Source organism: Pyxicephalus adspersus, chromosome 2, assembly GCF_032062135.1.
Source record: "Pyxicephalus adspersus chromosome 2, UCB_Pads_2.0, whole genome shotgun sequence".
NCBI lineage: Eukaryota > Metazoa > Chordata > Amphibia > Anura > Pyxicephalidae > Pyxicephalus > Pyxicephalus adspersus.
The window spans coordinates 16101068-16121370 of NC_092859.1; the positions used below are offsets into that span (position 1 = coordinate 16101068).

Below are 20303 nucleotides of genomic sequence, written 5' to 3' on the forward strand. Positions count from 1 at the left end.
AATGTAGCATAATATTACTGTATTACTGTGTTACAGAGTTAAGCTGCGTACACACTTCCAATTTTTATCGTTCAAAATGAACGACGAACGAACGACGAACGACCGATTGGGCAAAAATCGTTCGTAAAAAAAGTAACCAACGACGCCGATGAACGAGGAAAGTCGTTGGAAATGAACGACCGGACCGGCGGATCGGATTGGACGACGATCGTTGACCATCGTTCGTGTGTACGATCGTTCATTGATCGTCCATGGTCTGAGAATGCGTGATGAACGAACGTTCCTGTGGTGCACGCAACTTCCTGTATCGTTCAAACGATCGCATCTATTGTGTGTACAATATCTACGAACGATCGTGTCGTTATCTGCATGTACAGGATCGGTGCTATACGATCGTTCGCAGATATCGTGCAGGATCGTTCGTCGTTCGTTTACCAACGATAATAATTGGAAGTGTGTACGTAGCTTAAGAGTTATCATTGTATCATGATATCATGTCACTGTAGGAAAACATGTAAAAAAAAAGTTAAATAAACACAAACACTCAATAAGGTAATTTAACATTATTTTGTATTTTTTTTTAACATATTTTTTTATCTGAATTTTTGCTGTTGAATTCTCGGGTCGATTCTATCCGAATTTGAACAGCCATATTCGGGTCGAATATAAGGACGATCATAAAGACATCCTGAATTTGAACACCAACACTAGATTTATTATTTGCCATGGAAGCCTATGTGGGTGGTAGTGAGACCCATGAGGGAGGCTGTGGAGGAACAGTTACACTCCAGGAACAGTTACACTGTATCAGTATGGGTTGAAGAGCTTGTATTCCTGAGGCCCTGAGAAGCCTACAGTCTAGAAGAGCCTCCAGAAGTCTTCAGTATCCTTGCTAGCCCCAAGACTCTGGTTCTCTACTGAGGACAGAGTAATTGAAAATGGATGGTTAAATGTTAAATTTGTACAATGCTGCCAACTTCCTATGTAACAACTCATAACCACAATGTTGGTCCCTAATGCTATTCTGAATTTGTTGACACCTCTTCTTCTACCTCTTATGATAAAGCCACTTTTCATGTCATGTGCTCCGGAGAGAAGTCTTTAAATATGTTTTGATGGACTTTTTCAAGTGCGTTTTGCCTTCCCATAGAAATCCTAATGAATGTAAATCAAATGCAAGTCAGAAGGGGGTAGAATGCCTGTCAAGGTATTCTGAATGATCTCAAAATCATTGCAAACTGATTTTACATTGATGCCATTGACGCAAGCCTAAAGCTCATAGGTCTTGTACACACAAGCAGATGTGATGGCATTTATTTATCTTATAGATACATTTGTTGATCTGTAATTGATTAGTTAGAAGTCAGAGACCATGACACATGTAGGATATTATTTTCTTTCTTATTTTGATGTGGAGTAAACTTTAGGAGAAATGGGAGCTCTTGATTTGTTTGATCGTTCATACACTTAAGGTGACTTTTGATCAATATTTACCAACATACCTTGCCCAGGTCCTAAAATTGGCTGCTACAACAGTTGTTGAATTCACTTTACATGAACTTTAGATCCTATTGTTTTATTGGAATGGTGAGTGGAACCTCAGGTTTTTTTTTTGCTGTCTGTGCCTCTTTGTTAGGATAAATCATTGACACATGCAGCTTTAAAAAGGACATCTACACAAATTTTACCAATCTATGCAGAACAAAATGGGTGTAGCTAAACTTCAATTTAGGACACATTTGTTTTTTGGGTTTTAACTTTATTCCTTTTTTGTTTAACCCTTTTCCCCACAGTCTATTGACATTTAAAGCTTTGTCCCAGCTCCTCATATTGGGTTGTACCTGGATTTTTGGCATCTTTCAGTTCGGATCGGGCTCCCAGGTCATGTCCTACATCTTCACCATCTGTAACAGTCTCCAGGGATTATACATCTTTTGTGTGCACTGCCTGCTCAACCATCAGGTCATATGAATTTCTCTTTTCCTCTAAGCCATATGCCGTTAATGCTTTTCCATAGATCTCTGTTAAATAAGCTAAACTGTTTCATCTGTTTCACCATTACATGTCCAGGTGAGAGAAGAGTATAGAAGAAGATTCAATAGTTTCCAGTCCAAGAAGACAGACTCAGAAGCCACATCTGGCAGTACCATGCCAATGACCATAAAGTCTGTAAGTTCTGATCTTTCTACAGTATTCAGTATACACTAAAAAATTGCAAACAGACCCTAACAGAGTTTTGTTAACCTGTATCTAATACCAAAAATAAAACTATTATAGAAATATAAAATGTCCATAGATGCAGTTGCTGCATAAGTTTTCTTTTTTAGGCATTTTTTCCTTTATTTTAACCTGGTGATCCAGGCAGTAACACAACTAAGCTGAGAAAACATCCTAACTGTAAGGTACCTATAGAGGAGTAGTGTTGTCATCTTAGGATAGAAAGTGTGTTAGGTATAAAAACACCTCCCTCGCTTTCTCTCTGTAACATATATAAAATGTGTTCTGCAGTCTGATGGGCAGGCTTTTCTGAGAGATTTCAGTAGAGCAGAGACTGAAGATGCTGTAGATTAGGAGCTTATTGAATTTTCTATAGGAACAATGAGTGTTTTTTGCATTAATGGGTATTTATTGCATAGATATTTCTAAATACTCTCAAGCAAAAAGATAAATACTCTTTCTAAAACTCTCAAAAAATACTCTCAAAAGATTAGAGGATATCAAGAGTCACCACTCTGGAACCACCACTTTGAAAGTTTGGAGCCAATGTACACTGGCAGAACATGCCATTCAGATCCTTGCCTGCCCAGCAGCAAGTGTGTTATCTGAAAGAGCGTTTAGTGCAGCTGGGGGCGTAGTGAGTGACAAGAGGATTCGGCTTTCCGCAGAAAATGTCGACTGAATCAATTTTATTAACATGAATAAGGCTTGGATCGGCAATGACTTTAACACCCCCGACATCAAGATGGGAAGAGCACGTTCACAGCCTTTCGGCATCTACTTCTACTCCTCACCCTAGTGGCCCTCTACCTCTACTCTTTCTCTGAGGTTGTCTCTAACTTGATATGGAGCTGTGTAACTGGCAAATATATTTTTACCAAGCACCCCCCTCAGGGCCCTCTGCCTTTATCTACTTTGAGGCCTATATCACTTGTAATGGAGCTGTGTGAATTATAATTAGGACATTTGTATTTTTAGTAGAGAAATACATAACATTTTCTGTCCTTTTGGATAGATAGCAAGTGCTATCAAAAATAAATATCTGTATTTTTTACAGAAATACAGATGTTTTTCTGGCTTTTTTGATAGCAAGTGGTATCAGAATTAAATATCTGTACCAATGGCTGCCTGTGTGGCATGCAGTGACAGACAGCCAATCGGCTGCCTGCCACAACAAACATGGAGGGGGCATCCCTGCTGTTATTGGAGGGCCCTAGATATCATGGGGGAGGTCACTAGGCATTGTGAGAGGGTTGAATTTGGGGCATCAAATCCAACAAGATTCGGGTCAGGATGACCCAAATTCAAACAGTCATATTCGAATTCGAACAACAACACTAGTTCCAACATCCACAGTTGTAATGTGCTAAATAGACCCCTGTATGCTGGGTACATTTTGAACTTTTTTAATCACCACCCTTACAGGGCAGACAACAGAGACCATTATTTTTCCCATGTAGTTTATTTTAGCCCTACTATGTATCTTATATATCAAAGACAATGTTCAGCTCCAGTTTCAGGCCTTTTGCCTTTTTAAAACACATTGCATGCACATATAATCTTATGAAAGCTAGACAAGGCGGCATTAAGGTAGCAGATTTTTGTAGGAAACATTCTCTTCCACACACTAGTTCATGGATATAAAATAGTTAAAATTGTTAAATTATCATTTGGTTTAATTACTGTCCTAATTCAGCCAAGAACACTCCCTACAAATCATGGCAGCTACTATATTTGTGCAGTTGCCAGCAGAATATATAGGGAAGAATGATGTCACATTAGAAAATGTTACAATTTAAACATCTTTCTTTTTCAGTAATGATTCCTACCACTCAACACGCAACACAGAAAACCACATTTGTCACAGGGCCAGAAATCACACAGTCAAGTCAGCAGTTAATATTAAGGAAATGTTCATTTGTCAATGTCTCATGTGTCAATGTCTCATGTGGTTTATTGTACAAGCACATCACATAGAGCCAGTGGTAATATCATTGTTGGAAATTGTATGGATCACAGTTTGGATCTTGCCACAGTATAGCCATAAAGCCTGGCCTTTTTTGCCCCTCTTTCTTTTGCTACTTTGATTGCCAGAGAGGCACAGGAATGACGGGGAGATGTGGCAGGATGCATTCATAGTCAATAAACTTTATTTGGACAGATTTGCCCTGTCCCCAGCATACAGAGAATGAAGATAGAGGAAGCCAATGCCAGCAGTCCGGGAAGGGGAACCTGTGCTCCATGTGTGAGAGGAGAGCAGTGTACACATACACATTGTCCTGCAGTGTGCTGGTAAAAAGCTTTTGGGTTGCTTAGGTAATTAGGAACAAATTGCAACCCAGTGCCCCAAGCATGCCATGCAACACACGTTTCCTCAGTGTGAAAGTGGAAACAAGTCCTTAGTCAGTTGCTAGATTTTCCCTCATCTCTTTTCATTGGGCCTGATTTATTAAAGCTATCCAAGGCTGGAGAAGATTTTCGTTAGTGAACATGGGTGATCCAGCAACCCTCAATCAGGCCCATTTTGACAACTCAGCAAAGGACATTCACACTGAGATGTCACAAACACTGGGGGAGAAGTGTCCTTCCTACAGCACTGTCAAAACCTGGATATCTCGTTTCAAGACTGGGCATTTCGGTAGTGTGTCCCTCGTATGTCTCTACTTGTCACTCCTCACATTCACCTTGTGCTGGTCTATAGGAAACGCTCATACCTTCATCCTGGCAGCTCTGTGTGGATGTCTCTTCCTGGGACAACTACTGGCCCTGCTGGGCTTGCACAAGACTGAGAATAAGGTATATGTGTTCTGACTTCCTTAAAGAAGAAGTAAACTCAAAACAAAAAATAACACTTACGTTTAATCTCCCAGATCAGTCTATCCATTGGCAGGTTTCTTCCATCGGGTCCTACCCTTCCCAAGATTATTCTTTCCCTCTATTACCTGTGGCAGACCCAGAGGATGGTGGTGTTGGCCATTATCTTGGGCTCCATGGCCTCCTCTCCTGGGACCTTCATAAGGGTGAACAGTTCTTGGAGAATGTTTAGTATAATCCTTCTGCTTAATTTGGGCCTGGCATCCCCAGGAACCTGTAGGAAAATTATATCACCATGTAACTTAACATGTAACCCACTCTTCTTCCGTTCTTCACTAATTACTCTTCCCAGGATTCTCCTCTTTTTACTTTACAATTTACTTTTATGAAAGCCTTATCTACACTAATTACCCATTTAGCATTTCATCTCTCTGTGGTAAATACCTTGATATTCTCTTTTCTGCACCAATTTCTCTTCCTAAGATTCTTCTTTCTTCTCCGCCATCTACTTTTCTGAAGTTGCATCCTCTCTTTATCTAGTATGCTTCCCCAGAGACTTCTTTCTTTTGCAAAAGCTGCCCTTCTTAGTATTAATTTTAATTCTGTTTCAAAGAATTACCCTGCCTGAAGTTCTTCTCTCTTCTTTACATCAATGTAATAAGATTATATTTCTGTGCTCCTTCTAGTTGTTGGCTCAGACTTGATCACGTCTGGAGTTTTCTTGGTCCAGTTTGTGTGTTTATTACTGTGAGAATATAAAGGAAACTTCCTATACTGTATTCAAATGTCTAGCTAATTATATTTTGGGTTCTGATACACACTGAGTTAGTAACAAAAGACCGTCCCTGGGTGACAGATTTTGGGAGAAACTGGATTGAGGTTTTTTTAGTGGGCTATTAACCTCCCCAGATACATGAAAGCATGACTGGAAAATATTTGATCTAACAAATGTGTTGATATCATCCAAGTAGAATATCTTTCTGAAGATGATCTGATCACTGTTATACATCTTTGACCCTTTTTTTACAATGAATTTCCTTAGATGAACTTCATTCTCCTAGTTCTTATCTTTGTGCTCCTCAATAAGAAGCTGTCATCTTTCAATGCAAATGTTTCAACTTATTAAACACATTCGGTAGGTATGGCATGAATGCAGATTTCTTCAATAGCGAGAAGTACAATGTACACAGTATAGAGACAAACAGCAGCTTTCAGTTATATCCCTAAACTAAAAATTGAATTTCTATAGAAGACTAAAGGCATATAAAATAATTTTGAGGCAAGTCAAATGCTAGTCAATTAATTCGGAATGATTCTGCAAATATCTCAGACTGAGGTCACAATGAAGACACTGATGGTCTTACCTACACAAGTAGATCTGCTGCCAATAATTTTTCTGATTTGGTTAGACATCTGAAAATATGGCATGCATGTAGAATATTTTTCCCTTCTTGGTGTTAGGATGGGGTGAACCACAGGAGAGATGGGAGCTCTTGATTGATTGTGCTAGATACATACAAGATGATTTTTGCTCAATATATACCAACACATCCTCATTGTCCACCCTGTTGGGTTAGCACAATTTATTTAATATCAATTATGTCTCACCAACAATAATGCTTTACCAGTATATACTGGTATATGTATACCCTATATGAGGTCATCCTAAAGGAATGCAGCATATCCTGTAACTGGTATCCGTATAAGGTAAAATACTGATCATTGGTCAGTACTGGTCAAACACTGGCCATTGTCTTAGTTCCTGAGTAGTTACACAGTGCCATACCTAATTAACTAGTCTTGACCAGAACTAACTGTATGCAACATGTTTTTTGATCATCTGCCAAGCCCTTAATTTGGAAGACTCCTTGGATGAATGCAACTTCCCCAGCTAAGTATTTTTGTTATATCTAAGTCTTTGTAACTGCATTGTTTTATCTATCTGTCTTTATTATTAAATAGTATAATCTTTCAAGTCCGTGTGTTATCTCTCTTTGTGCACTTCAAATTGAACCCCTCAATATTTGCATAAAATGTCACAAAATTATATTCATGACATAACACATCCTCTGACCGAGGAGCCAAAAACTAGTTGTTTACGATTGGTCAGCTGTTGAATTCACTTTTAGATTACCTTCAGAACTCATTATTTTATTGGAAATAATTGAATTAGATCAATGAAGCTTCCATCTAAAAAGCCTCAGATTTGTATTGCTGTCCCTGTTCATTGACAAATACAGCAATAAAAAGGACATCTGCGCAAACTCAACCACTCTGGAAAAAATGATGTAGTTGTGTTTGAATCTGAAAAAAATTGTTTTTGGGTTTTAGCTTTATGTATAATCATTTGACTCCAGAGTCCACTGACATTCAAGCCATTATCCAGTTCTTCATATAGGGCTGTACCTGGATTTTTGGCCTCCTGTCCTGAGGTCATGTCCTACATTTTCACCATCTGTAATCTGTATTCAGGGATTGTACATCTTCTGTGTGAACTGATTATTCAACCATCAGGCAATGTGAATTTTCTTTGTTCCCTAAGTTTAATATCTTTAATGTTTTTCCATAGTTCTCTGGTAAATAAGCCTAACTGTTCCTCATTACATTACCAGGTAAGGGAAGAGTATAGAAGAAAATTCCATAGATTTCAGTTCAAGAAGACAGACTCAGAAGCCATGTCTGGCAGTACAATGCTCTTGAGTAAGTCCTGATATTTCTATATTTTATAGTATTCAGCATACACTAAAAAACTGAAAACAGACACCAAAGTGTATCTAACCCAAAAACAAAGCTGAAAAATTTTTTAAAGTGTATCAGTCTGTAGATGTGATGGCTGCAATACTTTTCTTTTTTACCTTGTGATCCAAAAAGTTAGATACCTAATATCCTAGGGTCACAACACATACATAATTTACTGTACCTATGGAGGATCAGCATTGTCAGCCTAGGAAATAAAGTTTATTAGAACTAAAGAACATGTCGCTCTTCTCCTCTCTTCCATGGGCGAATTTAGCAGGCTGTGAACATGAAAGAAAAGAATAGGGGCAGAAAATGCAGAAAAATAGGAGTCTATTGAATTTCTGTCTTGTACGGTGGGTATTTTTAGCACTTATTGAATAGGAATAACCAAACATTTTCAACCAAATATGAGTCACCAAGAATATCAGTTTCACCATTCTAAAAGGTTAGAGTCAATGTACAGAGGTGACCTGTGTTTCATAAAGGTGAGTTCAGATGGGCGATGGGAAAAGGTATTTCAGGCTGGATGTCTAGTATTTTCACTACTATGTGTTTTTTTCCCTTTGTTGCCTCAGGGTCAAGCCTCGGAGGTACCAAAGCTGTAGGAGAAATCAATATCCTTTGTGGATAAACTCTGAAATCTTCACTATATGTAGCACATATACACCATGTACACCAAATGGGTACATCAATGCCTAAAATAAGTCCATGTGAGGAAATATACCTTACTGAAAGCATACAAAGACATTTAAATACATCCATAATGAAACAGTGAAATAAGCTTTGCTGGATTACCCAGGTTCTCTCATGATAGTCTATCTTCTCCAGTCTTGGAGGCATTTAATAAATCAGGTCCGATATATACTAACCAACTCCACTGCCATAATAAACAGAATGTATCTTTTTTTTAGATACGCAACTAAGACAGCATTTTGGTATAATAACGGTAAATAATGGTATTATTTGTAAGTATAATATTAAAATTAATTCTGCATATAGTTTGTAATTGAAGGTTCAGGAAAAATAAACTTCATCATAAACTTCAGCAATCATCTTTCTTTCTTGAACGAGAGTTCCCTTCTGTTTAGGTGTCATTAATAGTACAGGTTATGATACACCTTCAGGCCATTCTATATTCATGAATTGATGAGCTAAGGGTCTCATAAATCCTCCTGGTCAGCTCTCCAGGAGATGAAGGCATAGACACAACTATGGGTATGAGACCTGAAATAACTCCTGGGTATGGGACCTGCAATGCTTCTATACAGAGAGTTGTCCGGAAAAACCGCAGAAGCTGAGCTATTACTGGCACCAACACAGAAGATCTGCTGAGTTTAGAAGAAGTGATGCCTTAGGGGAACTAACTTTTGAGGAAGAGAACAAGGGAACTACTTTGCTCAAAATAAGTCACTTTTCCTGCAGTTCATTTTGAAATACATAGATCGGTACAGCCGAATTGATATACTCAGTTCAAGTGCTTTGCGGTTTTATACAATATTTTTATTTGTTATATATGTAATGTTTTTTTGTTCTTTCTTAATGCAAAACATTGGGCCGAATTTATTAAAGCTTTCTAAGACTGTAGAAGATAGACTAACTTGGGGAAAGCTCGCTGATTCAGCAAACCTGGAACGAATGTGGAATAAAATATTTGCCAAATAATAGCAAATCAGTTTAAGAAATCCATTTCAAATTTGCTGGATCACCCAGATTCTTCCATGATAGTCTATCTTCTCTAGTCTTGAAGTTGATTTAGCAATGAAATAGAGATTGTTATCTTTGCAAATTATGTTTACTTAAACTGCTCATTTGTTAACAGAAAATAAACTAAAGCTACGTACACACTTCCAATTATTATCGTTGGTAAACGAACGACGAACGATCCTGCACGATATCTGCGAACGATCGTATATCGTTCGTCGTTCATTTTGAACGATAAAAATTGGAAGTGTGTACGCAGCTTAAAAGAATAAAATAAGAAAATAAGCTTTCACATTATTGACAAGATGACAAAAATGTATCAAAATTCAAGACAATGACAGATCTACACCTTTTTGCTCGGAAATACATTTGATAGAACAGATTGAGGAAATCAGTCTATACAATGCCCTTAAAAACACACTAAACCATACAAAAAAAGTTTTGAAAGTGCCTAATGATTTCATGTAACTATGGGAGGATGCAAATTGTGGGCAGGAAGAAAAACACCCACAAACTAGTTACATTTTTCCCCAAAAATATAAAAACAAATGGATAATGATTCCACCTTTGTCTACTAATAAAAATGTAGAAACTTTTCTTACCTGTGTAACAACTGAAATTGAATATACACCCTCTATGAAAAGTAAAAATGTTCTTACACGTCAACAACAAGTAGCTCTTGACTCAGCAATTAAACCAGCATACAAGTGGGGCAAAGTGGTTGTTATGGATCGATCACGCTATACAAAAATGTGCCTTAATTTACTTTCAATCAAAATTGGTATAAACCTATTAACCCTAGTGACAGTAAAATTTTCAGTTCTATTTTTTGGCTAATATTGGTAAGGCACTTGATATCAGGCTAATTAATAAAAAAACACCCACTTTTTATGCTCTTCCTAAAACTCAGAAGAACATAGAGAATCCTCCGGGTCACTCTATAATTTCTGGGATTGCTAGTCTTACATCTAATGCTAGTAAATTGTTGGATGACTATTTGCGTCCACATATATTTAGTAGGGATGAGTGAGAATGCCTCTGGCAGTCTCGCGAAAATTTCCTCGAACTTCCAATGGTTCCGCGAAATTTCGGTGAACCGATTTCACGAAACCATCATAAGAGGAAATTAAAACAGGAGGATTCCCAGAGGTGCATTCAGCCTTGGGAATCCTCCTGTTTGCGATACCTGGGGCACTAGAGGTTAATTAATATTTGTTACATTTTTCTTTTATCCACTGCGAAAAAAAAAGTACCAGATGTATCATAATATTACTGTGCTGGAAAGTTTGTTACAGAGTAAGATATACTTACATTACAATGTCAGCAGGTTCTCCAGTGCTTAGCGAGCAGAAAACAGTTCCTTGGTAATTTGAAAACAGTACACAACAGTTCTACCAATTTTTTTTAAGGCACTAGAAGTTAAATGGGGAGAAGTCTCTCCATTCAAAACCTCTAGTGCTCCCTGACTGGCTGAGGAAAGCTTAATTAACCTCTAGTGCACCGGGGATCGCACACTGAGCTCATCAATGATTGCACCCATTTCTCTATCCAGGAACAAAGGGCTTCCCGTGTTCTTGGATAGAGAAACTCTATCCAAGAACACATACAACTAGTGAAGGGCTGCAAGAACAATCTGATTCTTCTTGCACCCCTTAATAGTCCCTAAAAATAACCTGAATTATCCCACCATTGACTTCAATGATGTTCAAATTCAGCATTCGATCACCCAAACAATGCTCCACTGCCCTGATTGCTGTTGCCACCCCGTAGTATGTGTTGTGAGAAATTCTATCCAAGAATACATAAAACTAGTAAAGGCCTGCAAGAGCAATCAGGGGAGCGGAGCTGACAGGTCCGCTCCCCTGATTGGTCTTGCAGGTTCCAAAAATTTGGTCTTGCATAATTTAATAAATTCGCTCGTTCATCCCCAGTCCTTAAGTTTACCTTCATATAAGGACTCGATATATATTCTGAAAATTATGAAAGGCTTAAACTGTCCTCTCAACAGCCTAGTTACAGTAAATGTAGAAACACTGTACAGTAGTATTCCCTACTCTTTAGGAGTGGAAGTTATTTAAATCCTTTCTTCAAACGCAAGCAGAAACAACTTATCCATACAATAAATTTTTTTCTGGAATTGTTGGAATTCATCCTTACACACAATGTTTTTGTTTTTGATGAGCAGCTAAACCTCCAGATGCAGGGGGTTGAGATGGGGACTACTTGTGCCCCGTCATATGTCAACCTGTACCTGAGAGGTGGGGAGCGTTCCCTCATGACAGATGATGGGGCTAGACATTCTAGCATGGCACAGGTACATAGATGATATCTTCATTCTTTGGAACTTTTGGACAAATTACTTCAGTACGTCAATAAAAATCCCTTGAACCTCTCCTTTACCATTTTAGTGGATTCACATAAAATACCATTCCTGGAGTCAGCAGGAAATACAATCCTTTCAACTCAAAGTGCACATCCTCAGCATACCATCCAAGGGATCCCTATGAGACCCAAAAGAATATGTTAAACCGATCAAGACTTTAAAAATTAAGCAAAAAGCTTAGTGATAGATTACTTAACAGAGGCTATTCTGGAACCTGTGTAAGAAAGGCCTTTAATCGAGCAAAAAAAATGGATCGGACGGGTCTTCGCTACAGGTCCAACCAATCCAAGTTTACACAGGAAGGAAAATACATTTGATCACACCATATACCAAGCAATTAACTCACTTGAAACAAATGTTATCTAAATACTGTCATATATTTACACAAGGTGAGATATTAGGATATAAGGAAATATTAATGTCATTGATACACCTAAAATTAATTTTAGTAAGTGCAAGTCCAGAGGTTTCTCAGCAACAAACTGATATCCAAAATTCTAACTTACTTTCCCCTGTAGGACGACATTTTGAAAAATGCCAAAAATCATGCCTTGATTTGACACTGTTTGTGGCTTTGGAACATACCAAACCAAACCCTCCTGGTCACAACTTTGATAGGTTGTTACTTCAAAGACAATGCAATTCCATTTTGAATTTAAAGGCTAAAAGATTTCTGAGTTTGAATGAACAACTGAGCTTCAAACCATTTTTGCATCAATGGTTTTATCTGATCTGCATAAATTTTAATGTATGGTGTGCATATTTCACACGTATTGTTGTGAAATAAAAGCAATATTGTAAGACAACATTTATATATATCAGATATGTCATGCCATATATATTATGTAAAAAAGAGAGCTCATTTTGAATTATATATTTGTTTACATGAGCTTGAGTACTACAAAAATAAACTATTTATTCGTTAGAATTTGAATCCATGTTTGAAGTTGTTCTCAGGGTAATAAAAATCATTTGGGATCGAATATTGTTCAACAATAATAAACTTCCACAAAAATTGAAGTAAGTATTAAGATATTTATAATACGAGGTAACTATAGTACGTTTTACCCCGGATTATAACATATGAACAGCGAAAAAAGGGGTTTGAAATACCCGTACCATTATCGGGCTAAAATTACGGAAATAGAATCCAGGACTTCCGCGATAAAACTTGGAAGGCATTTCCCATGAAGATACACATCTGGCCACTAGGGGGGGCGTGTACTCCAGAAAATATGTTTATTTACAGAATTTATGTTTATTTACACAATTCAGGTCCTGGAATGCACACTATCTAGGCAGGCTAACTCCTGGGCACATGGAATCTTGGCAGTGATTAACCACCCTATTTATAGCAGCGCAGGTCTGTGAACACGTTTTTTCTGGTATTCATAAACCCTCCTAAAATACTGATTTGACACTTAATGATTTTTGGAAAGTCCTTGCTGGAGATTTTTTGCTTCTGGGCAATTATTTTGCTGGCATCCTTTTAACAACCTGGGGCTTTTAAGCGTTTTCCCTATAGCTGTCTTGTGAGACACATAGGGCCTTATTTATTAAAACTCTCCAAGGATAGAGAGGATACACTTTCATTAGTGAAGTTGAGTGATCCAGTAAACCTGGAATTGATTTCTTGAAAGTTTTTGCTATTTGCTAGCAAATGTTTTAAATCCTGGACCAGATCCAGGATTTAAACAAAAAAAAAAAAGATTTATTAACCTCCCTAGCGGTAACCCCGAGTCACACTTGGGGGAGGAAAACCTATGGAAGGTAATAGTAAATACCTGATCCGCCGGCGTCCTGCGTTGTCCATCGCCACGATCTCTCTGTTCTTTCTTTTGTCTCCGGCCCGCTTCTTCCCCCAATGAGTCACCAGGGAGTTCCCGGTGACGTTGGTGCGTGTGTACGTTGGGCGGGACGGGAAATTCAAAAACCTCTTTTATTGCATTCAATGCAAAGTTTCTGTATTGAATGTAATACATTGCATTTATATGTGTAAAAGCAGTACATTGTTTTCAAGAACATTTATTTTACAGTATATATAATAGTATGAGTATATAATGTATCTTTTTTTATTTAAAAAAATTTAAAAATTAAAAAAAAAATATAGATTTTTTTTTATTTATGCAATTTATTATTTTTACATGATTTTGTGTTTCAAACTTTATTATACTCATACTATTATTATACTGTAAAATACATTTTCATGAAAAACAATGTACCACTTTTAGACATATAAAACCAGAAAGAAATGAACCGCTAGGGAGGGTAAATCAGGCCCATATTATCTGTTAAGACCGTGTTACCTTTTCTGCTAGATAGTCCTTTCTTACTGATAAGGCTATCAACACACAATATTTATTCTTTATTACTTCTATTTTTTAATATTAATGTTTTACAATGCCTCTAAGATTCCAAGACAATCCACATTTATATTTGGATTTTTATACTTACAAATAGGAGCTAAAAAGGTATTGCCTGTGGGAGGTGACTGCCAATGTGAGTGAATGCATAGCAGTCCACCATGATATGTAAGTGTATATAATTAAGTTTTAATATTATGCAGAGCACCGTATATTACATTTTTAACATTTCAATGTAGAGATGAATTAATTTGTTTAATGTTTTCTTAGTTTCAATAGGTTTTTATTGGATTTTACAAAATAGGGATATAACAAATTGAAAAAACAAGCTGTATATAATTAAGAGCTGTAAACAATGAAAAATAAAGTGGGGGGACACACCAAACATCATATATCAACATAACCAGGTGACTAAAACATCAAAACAGTACAGTTCCCTGAGTATAAAATTTCCCTGCTTAGTCCGGTTGCATAATAACAAAACCTGGGACCTCTTAGGGTACCAGGTAACATGAAACACCAAAAACATAAAAATGGGGGAGGGAAAAATTGAGGGGCGGGGGAAGGGTCAGGTTGTACACTTATCAATTGCACATCTCATATTACTCCATAACTGGTCGTGTGTGGGGAATTAAATGGATAAAAGAGAATGATCCAATCCTATGGGCAAATAGTAATTAATGCACAGTGTCCAGACTCTCTGAATTTGGTCATTCAGTCTGCAAGTAGAGCCCTCATTTTCTCATTTGTTAAGAACCAAAATACGTTGTGCTTTACTTGCGCCAATGTCGGGGTGGAGGACCATTTTAGCAGATGTGAACAGGTAAGGTAGCTTGAACTGGGTATTAGTCCAAACCAATGGTTTTAAATTTGGAATAGCTTCCAGAGGCTGTTTGGGAAAAGAGCGGCCCACTATATTGTATGCCATTTGGTAAATGCATGTCAAGAATTTTTTCACTTTGAGGCATTCCTACCAAATATCATACAATGTCACTGCAGTCTTACATCCCCTGAAACATCCACTAGAGCAAGTGGGTTTAATTTTTGCATGTCGAATAGACCATGTACTATCGCATGAGTAGTTTGTAACTGACTTCCACTGCCGATGCTTTAATAATGCAGTGGGCCACCGTGTGCCGAATTTTCTCCAATTCCTCCTGTTCCAGTGACATGCCTAGATCGCCCTCCCAACGTGTCACATAGGGAATTATACATACAAGGCTCTGCAATAAAGCACTGTATAAAGCCGAGATCACCCCCTTCACTTAGGAGTCCTGTACACTTACCTGCTCAAACCAAGTAATTTTGAACAGGCCTGATGACCCCCCTTCCCAGTCTAGCTTGGACAAAATACTTAATTTGCCGATAGTGGAAGTTTTCTGACATTGGGGCATCATGATTTTCCTTAAATTTTGAAATCCTGAAATAAGTATCTCAAAGAAACTAATGAAATGGTGGAGCCTATATAAGTCTTTTGCCACCCACCATTGGAATTGCCGTGGGTCTTTCATCCCTAGCACAAACAGTAGGTTTTCCAATGATAGTACCAAGAGGAATAGGAGACAATATTAACCCGCCCAGATTCTTTACCGCGTCCCAAACCTGAAGGGAGTGCCTTAGGATAGGATTCGCTATATGCCTCCACCGGGAGAAAGGAATCCATAATAAGACCTCCACTGATACTGGCTTAGATGCACTGGCCTCAGGTGAGACCCACTTGGGAGGTGTCTCCTGCAATTGGTATGCTGACAAGGGTGCTATTTGAGCAGCGGTATAGTACGAGCCTAGATTTGGCACAGATAAGCGTCTTCGTTCTGTGGCTGGAAAAGAGTTTGTTTTGGGACATGGGGCTGTCTAGACCCCCAAATAAAGGACATTTTCTGTTGTATCATTTGAAAAACCTGTGTAGAAATTTTATTGGTCAGTACCCACATGAGATTTGGTATCTCTTCCAGTTTCGAATAGGCTAGTGAGATGCCACACTAGGTTCGGGATATTGGCAGAGTATAATGTGTCATAGAAAGGTGAAATGCATATACCCTAATACCTCTAATAAGTCACTTCTCTTCCCACTGGAAAGGGTAAGAAGCCTTGAGTGATGCCACCATTTCAGATGACAATGAGATATTGAGTCCTCTTAATAAAGCACTATTTAGTTACAAGCCTGAGAACTTCTGAAAATGTTGCAGTACAGACAGCAGGTTAGGCTAGTACACCCGAGGGTTCGTCAAGCACAAGAGAACATCACCTGCAAAGAGACACAATTTATGCTGTTGGCCACCAACCACCAATCCCGTAATATCAGTACAGTTTCTCATGGCTATTGCCAGTGGCTCCATCGCCAGAGTGAATAACAATGGTGACAGAGGACAATCCTGTCTGGTGACCCATTGGGCCCTAAACCGCAGTATTCCAGCAGGTAGGTAAGATAGGGCCTTAGGACCAAATTGAACGCCTTCCTGATATCTAGGCTAAGTAAAAACACAGGACAGCTCTTTGTTTGAGCAGAGTATTGATTATCTCCTGCCTGCTTTTGGTATTAAAACTAGTTCGATCTGTTGAATTTGAATGGGCAATTCCCCTGGCCAACTGGGCCCCCAAAATTGCCGCCAGATATCAAATATTATAAGTTCTTATTCTTTTGATGTTTTTTTCTTGTCTGGTTTTTAGTGTTTGTAGGATTTATTATACAAATATTTTTTATCTGTTCATAATTGTGGTATACAAATATATATTTAAATATAAACCCTATTCTTTTAGTGCCAGTATTTTGGTAATACATGGGGCTTCTTACTTGGAATGATACAATGCTAACCAAAAAAATGTAAAATAATGTTGTTATATATATATATATATATATATATATATATTTATAGATACAGATATAAATACACACATAAATATCAGTTCATTCTTTTCTAAAGAACAAAAAAAAGAACCTATCTGCACAACCAAAATAAATATTCGTTAAACTTGTTTGTGGTAATCTGCTTCAAGGGCAATTGTAAATCTGTCTGAAAAGTATGCAAAGCAGGCACAATGACTTGTCTAGGGATTGTCAGTGTTGCAAATACATTGCAAAACCTTTGCTAAAAGAGAAGCAGCTTGGCTTGCTTCCTATTGTTGCCTTACTATTTCCAGTTCTCTTTTTTATATAGGAAATATCATTACATAAAAAAATCAGAAAAGGCTTCTTTCCCTGGGGCAGAATCAAATACTGCCTTTCAAACTCATGGACCTGGAAAAATCTCCACCTGGTAATCGGATTCCCTGATTTATAAATAGAGCCATAAATGGTTTATTGGATGATTTCACCTATAGAATTTTTTTTCTAAGATCCCATTTAGATGAGCCCCAGAGCCTATAGGTTATCTGCGAATTAATATTCCATCAGACACTTAAAATCTGTTTACTTTGAACTATGACAATCTGTTTACATTGGTGTAGAGGGATTTATTCACAATCTTGTTCCACCAGCTCCCGCAGAGTTTGGCGGTACTGCTGGGCACCTCATCAAGCCCCGCACTTCAATGTCCTCCACTCTGGAGCAAACATATCAGCGAGGAATCCCGCTATAGTGGGGACCCGGGCAGCCATCTTTACCACGTGGCGCCCGAGAGTCTTCCCTTTCAGGAGGCCAAGGATCTCCTTTACCATTGTCTCCTCTCATTTCTGTCTTAATCCAGCTCCATCCGCCTGGTTGGAGGACACATTGCTGTGGATTAAATGCTCAAAACACTAGTGGACTCCATCCACCCCATCTGGGATTATAATTATCACACATCTGGCCCTTCTCTGCTTACTTTACTCCACGGTCAGCATAACACCTTTCTGCATATCGACTTCCTGTATGCTCCAACCCTTTACGGGGACAACACTCCATTATTGGATACCTGCTCTCGGTTACTGCACTCTCCATATATAAAGTGCTACTGCTACTGCTTACCTGGTATAATCCACATATCCATACACTGCTGAACAAAAGAGCTGAGATAATATCTTAGTAATTCAAAGAAATTCCAGTTTTTGTTTCCCTTGGAATATAATGATAATCCCTGGGAGCCTGCCAACCTTAGGTGATCCACTCCCAGACCTTTACTTGGTAGCTTTAAGAGCCTGGTATTCACCTCAGCTGGATCAGGATACGACCGCTAAGGACCCCACGACTATACCTATTGATCTCTAGACAATACCTTACAACAAGATTTGTACACTGGTACCGTGGTTTGGACATTACGTTACAAACACAGATACCAGGAACCAATACCTTTCTTTATCCTACTACAACTACATTTGAACATTGTTTGATTACCATGGGCAAAGGAAGACCCAATAACCAATCCTCTCAGAAGAGAGAGATTGGAAACTTTTTTGCTCGCTTAAAGACCCTTCTGTCTTAGTGGGAGTGGCCCCGTCACAAGGCTCAATACCACTTATGCTGCCATGGCAAGCCTGGATTCATCTGATTTAATGCAGAAAGAATTATCCTCTACCTCACCGTCTCCTGTTAGAGAAGATAGAGAGCCCCTGCAACCCCCTAGTCTAGCGCAGGCCTCCATGGACTCCTCTGATACAGGGGACAGAGATACATACCTCAGCTAGTTACCCACCAAAATGGACTTTGAATCCTATATTACACACATTCAAAATTCTTTTTGATCCAAGCTTGCCACGCTTAGATTTGACCTAGGCTCTAGAATAGAAGAACTAAAATAAGCGACCGATGATCTCAGCAGCCATGTACAAAGCCATACCCACACTTTGAACGAACACTCCATTCTGCTCCAACAATTACTATACCATCAAGATGATTTGGAGAATTGGAGCCGCCGTAATAATATAAGGATCCGTGGCTTGCCTGAATTTATTTAGCCGAAAGACTTTCACGCAGCTGCCACTTCCCTGTTCAATTATCTCCTACAGAAACTGAGACAAATTTTTAGAAATAGACCGAATTCATAGGACATTGGGCCCAAAAAGCCAAGACCAAAACAGACCCAGGGATGTTATTTGCCACATTTACTCCTACTACTAAGGAACTCATCATGCAAGAGGCCAGATCCCAGGAGGAATTCACCTTCAACAATAGACCCATGATGTTCCTCTCTCAGATCTCTCCCGCAACAACTTACCGCTCCTTCGAGCCTCAAAGCCATTGATAACCATGCTGAGAGATAACAACATTAAGTACAATTGGGGTTTTCTGTTCTAACTTTATGCACACAGAGGAAGCAGGAGACTAGCTAAGAGATCTAGCATCTTTCTTGTGCACCTTTTAATTACCTCATGTGAATTCACTGGACTGGCCTACCCTGCCCATACTGTACCTCTGACTGTACCTCTGAGAAGAACAAACCAAAACCAACTGCAACCTTCTTCATCTGCCCCGCCATGAATCTTGGAAGTGACTGTCAGACTCATGACCCATTCCTGGCCTACAGGGTCTGTCTTAGTTTTCCTAAGAAATTAGTCCTTATTTGTACTCCCCACCTACAGCCAACATTACCTTGATCACTCAATGATTAAGGTGGCCCAGGTGGTCTCCAAATTCCCTTGGAGACCACCTGAGCCACCCTTTCCAAGGGAATTTGTGCAGCTGATCTGCACCTAATTTGTTTATTTTGTATTGAATGTGTTTTATATTTGTGTTCTTATCTCCCCCCCACCTTTTTTACCCAACAACCCCTACCTCCCCTACTGACCACTCACACCAGAACCGCTCATGCAGATACTGCCCTTAGCTTCTTAGTTGAGCTGACCCGTAGAAATGAGTGAGCGAGAATATTAAGTTCGATCTCGAGGTGAATGGGGTCTTTCTCTCCTACCGAAAATGTAAGATAGAACGGCCTTCCGATTCGCAGAGAGGTCGAGCTCTTGCCGAACAGAAAGATTGCAGCCCTGGAAATCCACTGAGATCCTGGGGCACTAGAAGTTAATTAACAGCTGCAATCATTGAGAAGATGCCCAGCAAAGGAGAACCTACTGACATTCATTGTGCCACCTGCTGTGGCTGCATTTATTGAGAAGAGTGTGCGATCCCCGGGGCACTAGAGGTTAATTAACCTCTAGTGCCCCATGGATCGTAG

General features: G+C 38.8%; 1 protein-coding gene across 1 annotated transcript in view; it reads left to right on the forward strand.

Moving 5' to 3' along the window:
• Window positions 1-20303, forward strand: part of LOC140322325 (adhesion G protein-coupled receptor E3-like) — an 88800-nt gene that overhangs the window by 30347 nt on the left and 38150 nt on the right. The window contains exons 20-21 of the mRNA XM_072398904.1: window positions 1794-1962; window positions 2071-2169. Coding sequence (XP_072255005.1) covers window positions 1794-1962; window positions 2071-2169 — 268 coding nt within the window. The remainder of the gene's footprint in view (window positions 1-1793; window positions 1963-2070; window positions 2170-20303) is intronic.